General features: G+C 40.8%; 1 protein-coding gene across 1 annotated transcript; it reads left to right on the top strand.

The window, feature by feature from the left end:
• Positions 1–7,489: 7,489 nt before the first annotated feature.
• On the top strand, positions 7,490–8,899 carry LOC131227978 (UDP-glycosyltransferase 91C1-like). The gene has a single exon (XM_058223794.1). The coding sequence runs from the start codon at positions 7,490–7,492 to the stop codon at positions 8,897–8,899; it is 1,410 nt and encodes a 469-aa protein (XP_058079777.1).
• The last annotated feature ends 570 nt before the right edge of the window (positions 8,900–9,469 follow it).

Here is a 9,469-nt window from a genome sequence, read left to right on the forward strand (position 1 = left end):
AACAGAAGCTTTTGTGGTCTAAAGAAGTTTTAATGGTAGGCATTCAATTTCTATTATTTTCTATGGTGGGGTGCACTTGAAATTTGGATCTTTCTCACTTTTTACATTATGCCTTAAAATGATATCACGAAATGGATGGATGGTGTGGATACAATACATACGTCATGGTGGCACCCATGGAAAGTGGTGATGTCATTTCATTAAGGGAGCGAAGAAAAGAAATGACTTGAAAATAACGTTTACCCGTCATTTGGTCGAGTGTGTGCACCGGCAAACGGAGAGAGCCGTCGAACGGAACTCCAAAGAAAAGAGCATTAATTGTGAGGGAACACGCACATGACATTCAACCCACGGAATTTCGCCACGTCACCACGTCACTTCAGTACCGTTTTGGCTACTGAAGCGTTCAGTATCCAATCATATGATACTGAGTAACTCAGTATGCCTTGATGGTAGTACTGACTACTGAGTAGACTCTGTTTGGCCCACCATGAATGTATGTAGTTTATCCATGCCATCCATCCGTTTCTTAAGCTCATTTTAGAGGTAGAATTCAAAATTGAGGCATATCCAAAGATCAAATGGACCACACCAGAGTAAATAGTAAGGATAATGATTTCTAATGTTAAAACCTACCCATGGCCGACTGTGATGTTTATTTATCATCCAACCTGCTCATCAGGTAGACATGAATATATATATATATATATATATATATATATATATATATATATATAGAGAGAGAGAGAGAGAGAGAGAGAGAGAGAGAACAAAAATATTAGCTTGATCTAGAACTTTTGTTGCCCTCAAGAACTTTTTGATGGTGGACGTTCAATTCACAACGTTTCATGTGGTGTGGTCCACTTGGGCTTTGCATATGCTTCATTTTTGGGCTCAAGCCCAAAATTTATCTGGCAAAATGGATAGAAGGAGTAGATAAAATATATAAATCATGGTGGGCCCCATAGAGTGTGTCATTGAGCATTGAGGCAGAGAAGAGTTAGATGAATATAAATAAGACTCACCAAACCCAGATCAGACGGTGCTGGATGATGGGCCTGCATATTCGATTGGTCTAGCATGTATGTCTGGAAAGAAAACACCTAATCAACGGTTGGATGGTGTTGGATGTTAGGTGTAGAATGTCCATTTCATTAGTATGAAATGTACCGTGTATCACTAATAAGCAGTTTCCTACATTCGAATGTGGATTTCTTGTAGACTATTCATCTTAAGGGGACGTTTGGATCATTAGTATTTTTTGTACACATGCACACACCCTACAGACACCCACGCACTCAAGTCTCACCCACTACTCCAACCCATGACCTCATGTTAATAGTCTATGTTTTAGTTTTCACCACAGTAGCTACACGAACCTATAACCTCCTGTCAAAACTCTAGATCTTAAGTTATTTCAAATAAGCTACTTATGCCTTAAGCAGCTAATTTTGACTTTTACTTATTAAATTAAAGTGATTATGTAACTTTAAATTAAATTATTTTTTTTAAAAAAAAAAAACTTATAATTGACCGTAAACCAAACTTACTTATCTCAAGTAAGTTGCTTATTTACTACTATAAGTAGAAAATGTATATTATTTGGTGGTATCCAAACGGGCCCTAACTGTGTGGACGTCATGATGCCCTTACCTATTGATCTTCCGCCCAATGGTACAACTATGCTGGGCCAACATTTATAAACCCAGTGTCACCTTAGTGCATTCGGAGATTAAGATTCATGAGTGACAAAGGCTTTTTGTGGAGAGAAGGTTGAAAAACTCGGTGAGTTGACCAGGTTTTGGCTGATCCACCAGATTCCTGGTCAAATCGCCACAACTCAACCTAGATGGATCGAATTTTGAAATTATGACTAGGCCATCTTGGGGTGAGAGCAGGCGATCCAATTTACCAGAATCTTCCCCCTACCAACTGCTCTATCTCACAATTAACCTTGATTGTTACTATTATAAGTAATAAGCTAATTTTCAGTTGTTAATATTATTAGAGAATATAACAATTATTTATGTATTTTCTCAGTCATTGATTAAAGAATGTGAGAATTTTTCCCTGGCAATCGTTTGCTTAATTGCAAAGAAGGATGGCCTACAAACATAGAAGATCTAATAACAAGTTTGGCTTGACTATTGCATATGGCTTAAAAATTTTAGAAAATAGATAAACAATCCTTTATCTTGCTCCAATGGTTCAAGAAGTATAATGGGAATAGGTGAAAGTTTATCTCGTGTCAGGCTCGAGACGCATAGGGGCATGATCAGAAAAATCAAATTGAAGATAAGTTGCCTTATAATTGATGACGGAAATAGTGAAAGCAGCATGCGTAAGAATTCTATCAAAACGTGACGTAAGGAAGGACATGAGGTCGAGCACCATCTTCCTTAAGGGATAACTGTTCCGAATCCATGGAACTTCTCTAGACTCCTCACAGAAACTCCTTGAATCCATTAGGAAAAGAACAAGAAAATAGAAAATAAATTCTATAAAATTTAAAATTGATTGATGAATGAAATAAACGAGTTCATAGCCCTTCAAATAGGGATACTAAGCAATGGGAGAGATTTCATAATCAAACACTAACTAAAACTCATAGAATTCGAAACTTATTATAAATAGTATACTTACTATTTATATAAACGGTTGTGATTTCTAGTAGTGCACAGGGTTTTTGGCCAAAAATAGTGTCCTAGTTGGCCAAACCATGATGTTTTCCTAATTATTCTAAGCACTATTCATGTTGGGCGCAACTTCTAAAGCCTAGTGGATGAAGAGTTATAACGAAACTAAACCTTACTATAAAAATAGTAAAAACAAAAATAAAATAGAATTTCGTCCATTGATCTTATGGAATCTTGCAAATTCAGGGTGGGCAACCTGGCGTAGTGGGGTTGGGTGGCTAAAGTAGCTCGTCCTACCCCAAAATCATATATGGTACGTCCATTAGCTCATTCCGGTTTGCGAGATACGTCGGTTTTAAGTTCTGACAGTCCGGATCACTTTTGTCATCAACTGGGCCTTTTCTGATCGGCTATGAAACTGTCCATGACCCGCTCCACATCAGGACATCCTTGGTAGAGTCTATAATAAAATTTACTAGTTCTTTCACTTGGAGGTCATCAATATTTGTATTTCCATCAAGGTCTAAGAACATTCAGGACTTTGTTGGTTTGAGCAATGAAGCTACTCGAGTTAGATTTCCTCCTAGGCAGTGAGAATTGCATGACCTTCCCTCTTGATTGTGTTCAAATGTGAGATTGGGAAGCATTTTTACACAATGTAGGAGGGTTTTCATTCCAGGGTTGAGTATAACGTGAAAAGCCCTGATCACTTTTACCCTTCTCAACCCACACCTTTATAGATAGGGCATGGTATATGTTTCGTCCCCCACACACCAATTTCTCTTGTGGTTGGGCTTGGGCTTGGGAGCTAGCTTGCAGCTTGGGTTAGAAGAAGGTGATTCGAGCCCAAATGGTTGAAGGTACGGCATCGCTTGTATGCTTATGGCTTCCAAGAATACTCCATTTTTTGTTTAAATCTTCTCTTCTAATTTGAAATATCAATTTCATTAGGGAGGTTTGAGTCAATATATATTTCCACACACACCGTTGCAAAGGCAAGCCAAATGCCATTCAATGTGGGCTTGTCCATGAAAAGGAGCCTACCAGTCAAGCTCTCAAGCCTAACAAGCCCCTCCTTTTAGAGTGAAACTTGAAAATGAGAAAGGGTCCACTAATAAATCATGGCCCACCTGCTATCATCGTAATTGTTAAATTTAAATAGGTAGAACCCATCTTTAAGAGATTGAAATTCAGTGCCAATTGGGATCTTCCAAGCACACTCCAAGGCATTTTTCATTGTCAAGAAATATATATGGTCATTTCCCTATAAAATAACCCACTAGACAATTTTCCCAGTTTTTTTTTTTTTTTTTATGTGGTCTGTAGTTGATTGGAATGAGTTTCTCCAAGTCATGGGCTTTTGAGTTGCACAAATTTGTGGCCCACCTGCAGAGGGCCCCGCCACACGCAAATGGGCGAAAAGGGCTACCGGCAGCAGGGGATTGGTAACACGGGGTGTGGGCCTAAGGACAGATGCTTGAGCTGCGTGTTAGTGGGCCCAAGTGGCAAATCTTCCACCCTCCATAGGAATTAATTCCTCTAAACTGTGTGGGCTTTTAGCCTAATTCAACATCCGATTCCATGTCCACGTGGCTGGGCCCATAGCTTGAATAGTTAATTCTCCACCAGATGCTGACTCCAGGTCCACATCCAAAGGGTTCGCAATAGCGTCTAGAGGCCTAGAAAACTCATCGCTGAAAAAATGAGAAAACTTGGCCCAGTAGTGTCCACAGCAGGAGAAATTAAATCAGGTCTAGAAAGTCTATCTAATGCAGCAATATTCTGTGCAGGGGAATTAAGCATGGCCCACCAGACCCGTGAGGTCCAACAGGGGGCGCTATGGACCAACAAGGAAAGCTACCATACCCACCAACCGAATACAAAACAGATGCTGATTGCATCATGGGGAACTGTTGGATTTGGGCTGCCCATTCGAAGTGGATTAGGTCATGCCCCGGCCTTTGTCGATAATCCATCTAGGCAGGGGTTGGATGGGATCTACCATAATGCATATGTTTTATTTACCATCCATTTTGCCAAATTATATCTGAGCATGATTCGAAAAATGAGGCAGATTTAAATCTCAAGTGGACCACACCTAGACAAACAGCAGTGATTAAAGCCCTACCATTAAAAATTTCTTGGGAGCCACCGCGTGATGTTTATTTGCCATCCAACCCGTACATAAGGCCACACAGACCTGGGTGAAAGGAAAACACAAATATCACCTTGATCCAAGACTTCAGCCTCCTAAGAAGTTTTTAATGGTGGGCATCCAATTCCAATCGTATGGTCCACTTAAGCCTTAGACCTTAGACCTGCCTCCTTTTTGGACTCATACCCTAAAAATGATATGAAGGAATGAATGGACAACATGGATAAAAACCCATAGATCAATCTGCTTCTCAAGACCTTTAATAAAGTAAGTGGGGCTCACCTTTTTTTCATATGACACCTGACTCATTCAAATATGCACTTTGTTTGTCCAATTCAATCAAACACAAGGCCACATATGTTATTGTATTCATTTTAAATGTGTTAGAAAGTGTGGACATGCCAAAGTTATACGGCTCAATGTTTGATTAAACGGTGGTGACCCCCACATTGAAACAACTAAGTAAGACCGGATTCACAAATCCATTTGTCAAGCCGATCACCGGCTGTTACCAAAGATTAGGTGATTTGCGACAGGGTAGAGGTTAGTCCTCTTTAATTGATTCATATTGCTTTACGATTTCAGGACTTTTCTTTCACCAATAATTATAATTATTATTTTTCAAATGAATGAAGATGAACAAATAAATAAAAAGAAGGCTAAAACAATACCAATTTTATTAATTTTTGAATGAAACTCATCACAATCGACAGAGTATCAAAATAAACTAGAGAAATAAATAAAATGAGAGATAAATACCTGATCTGTTTGTAAGAACAAATAATCGAGGCAAATGATTAGTATACTGTGATAAGAGAGATGATCTTTAAAGTAAGAACTCAGTTGATTAGGATTCAACAACATAGGGTTGTGGATATTTAATCTAATCCTACGATATTGTAGTGATAGCATTGGATAGTAGCGATCTATGTTAAGAGTAGACTATACTAAGATAAAAGCTAGGATGAATAAAAATATATATATATATATTGCGTTTAGTGTGGGCCTCGAGCTCTTTATTGTGTGTTCCTTTTATAGGTTGTCAAGGAAACAAAACCTGTCGCTATGTTTCGTTCATGATCCTGAATTCTTTACGTTTACGACATGCATTTCGAATAAAATGGTCTTTGTAGATCTAGAACCGTTGGATTTTAGATATTCACTTTTACGTAGACGCCCTCATATTGGAACCTTCAGGCCCTTATTACGTCTAAATTTGGGATCGATTAGGAGAACTTCTATCAAACAACCTCTTGCATTTTACCATCTATAAGGTGATGGTTTAGAGTAAGCTGGGATTGATGCCTGATACTGATTTATTATCGGGTCAGGTAATTCTCTCATTCTCTTAATGTTGATTAATGTACGGAATGAGAAACTTGATTAAACTGAGGTGTCTTTCTCTCCCGATGTAGGTTCGAACCACGCTAGGTTGGCTTGGACATAAATCCAATCTCCTTATTTTCAAAACCCTCTTGAATGTTGCCGGTTCTCCTAATATATCTAGAAAGATCTCTCACTTTGGAAGGACGGTAAGAGACGACCTCACCGAAAATATTATCACCAAATTCTTAATTAGATTCGTTCTCTCAAAAACTCTTTTATAGCCATGCCAAGTATATTGCCTCATAAATATGCATGTTGGTCATGGGCACATAGCATGCTATAATTTATCCCTCTAAAAGCATGCATAAAGGTCTATGCCATCACGTTAATAACGGAATGTGTAATGCCGAAGGAAAATCAACTGAATATCTCTTTAGACGTGAGTACATTTTTCGTGTGTGCCAAATACATAATGTCACCACATGCCAATTTTCTATTGGACCACATCAAGGCACCAAAAATGGGTGTAGACAATCATTGCTTGGTTTATACTACATTTGGATCCAAACAATTAGAAAGTCAATTAGTGACGAAGTGCCCTCCGAGGCTTAATGACAGATTAGATCTCTCTTCTCTAAATCCGCCCATTATTGATTGGATCCTTCTCACAAGCTCTTGAAAGCAAGTTATTCTTGTAGGAAAGTGGCGAGCAAGGAAAACACTCAGCTAAAAGCATGACACCCAGGCTGCAAACCAATAAGAAAAGCAATCCAAACACTAGTGGTTGTCCATTAATTCCAACATCGTGGTGTATCTCCTTATCTGACTAGCACTATTTTCAGACCATCTGATTCTCACGTTGGACCCAACCTTTTTCAGTGATACGGATTTCATACCAAGCGATGGGAAAGATGGTATGGCACTACAAGTTGTGTTGTTGCCTCTATGCAATCAATTCTCAGTACATATCCTGCAGCATGTAGCAACCCGCCCGACCTACCGAACCCTAATTCTCCAAATAAATAAATCAATAAATAACCATACTAAGATCGTCCTTGTCGATAATGTCGAACTTCTTGCGGAAATACTTCCGTATTACTTCTCCGGCAGCATCGGCGACCTTATTCCCAATTTCAACGAACCGATCAATTTCTACATTGTCCAACCCCAACCCAACGTCCATTCGCTCCGAAGGAATCGATTTCGAGCTCCTCGGAGCATAATAATAATAATAATAAAAAAAAAGTCTCTCGACAGCGGGCGTTATCCAATAGAGCTTTACACTACGTTACTGTAGCAGTCAACGGCCCTAGCAAGCCTTAAAGCTGGGAGAAATATCATCTCTACCGTGCACTCCATTCCACTCGCAGCCATGGAAAAACAAGGAAACCTTCACATTGTGATGGTGCCGTGGCTAGGTTTTGGCCACATGATCCCCTATTTAGAGCTGTCCAAGTGCTTAGCTCAAATGGGCCACCGTGTATCCTTCCTTTCCACCCCCAGGAACATCGATAGGCTGCCAAGTGTCCCTCTTGATCTACGCTCCCAGATAAATCTCGTGAAGCTTACCCCACCTCCCGTCGATGGCCTGCCTGAGGATGCTCAATCCACCGTTGATGTCCCTCCTGATCACTTGCACTACCTACTTAAGCTGTTGGATGAGCTGGAAGACCCCTTATCAGCTTTCCTCGATGGCGATCCATCACCGGATTGGATTATCTACGATCTGTTCGTTTACTGGGCCCCACGCGTCGCAGCTAGGTATGGAATACCCACCGTTGTCTTTGGATCGCTGAGCGCGATGACCTTCTCAATGATGGGCCCCCCATCGGTACCGATGGTTCCGCAACCGAAGAAGCCCGAGAAATCAACCGGCCCACCTCCGTGGGTCCCATTCCCCACGATTGTGGTTCAACGATACTACGAGTCCGTACAAAACGCGAAGACTGTAAGTACCTGTGCATCCGGTTCGGATCTGACCGTTGGACGCAGGGTAAGGACTACACTCCAAGGATGCCATGCCGTGGCCATACGGAGCTGCCCCGAATTCGAACCTGAATGGATCCGACTCCTTCGAGAGCTTCACGACAAACCCGTTTTCCCAATAGGCTTGCTTTCGCCATCTATATCCGAAATCAACGGTACGCAGCATGACACGTGGGTGGATCAGGACCAGGAGTGGCTGGACACACAAAAACGGGGGTCTACAGTTTATGTTGCATTTGGGAGCGAGTTTCAACTCAGTAAAGAACAAGTGACTGAGTTAGCATTCGGGTTAGAGATATCCGAGTTTCCTTTCTTTTGGGCATATAGGGGGGACCCACGCCTACTTCCAATTGGGTTCGAGGAGCGGACCAAGGGCCGTGGATTCGTCCGCTTGGGATGGGCCCCACAAGCTAGGCTCTTGGCACACGTGTCAATTGGGTGTTTCTTGACACATGGGGGGTGGAGTTCGACCATTGAGGGTCTTGCGTTAGGGAAGCCGCTCATCATGCTATCCATGTTCGGTGATCAAGGCCTGAATTCCCGCGCGATGGAAGAGAGGAGAGTTGGAGTTGTGGTGGAGAGGAACGAGGAGGACGGATCTTTCACGCGAGAGGCAGTCACCAAGTGTTTGAAGCTGGTGATGGGAGAGGATGAGGGTGGGCCCATCAGATCCAACGCTAGGGAGATGATGAAGATCGTTGCTGATAAGGAACGCCACGATCAATACATCAAGGAATTTGCAGATTACCTCATACAGCATAGACGCAGAGACGTTGTACCAGCTCATGTACGCTAGATGCATATGATACGGGAGCGGATTGGATGCTGAACACTTCAGTAGCTAAAACGCAGCGGAAGTGACGTGGTGAAATACAATTGGTTGGGTACGAATAGCATGTTCACTTATAATTAATGCTCTTTCCCTTGGAATAAATAGATAACAATGTGTAGGTAATAATAATAGTAATACTAATTAAACATTTAATGTTATAAAAACATGGGGCGGATGGTCCTATATAACCCCTAACCCACGACATGAATATATATATATATATATATATATATATATATATATATATATATATATATATATATATATATGGAAAACATAAATATTAGCTTGATCCAGAACTTTTGTTGCCGTCAAGAAACTTTTTGATGGTGGACGTTCAATTCACAACGTTTCATGTGGTGTGGTCCACTTGGGCTTTGCATATGCTTCATTTTTGGGCTCAAGCCCAAAATTTATCTGGCAAAATGGATAGAAGGAGTAGATAAAATATATAAATCATGGTGGGCCCCATAGAGTGTGTCATTGAGCATTGAGGCAGAGAAGAGTTAGATGAATATAAATAAGACTCACCAA

Source organism: Magnolia sinica, chromosome 2 (genome assembly GCF_029962835.1).
Source record: "Magnolia sinica isolate HGM2019 chromosome 2, MsV1, whole genome shotgun sequence".
Classification (NCBI taxonomy): domain Eukaryota; kingdom Viridiplantae; phylum Streptophyta; class Magnoliopsida; order Magnoliales; family Magnoliaceae; genus Magnolia; species Magnolia sinica.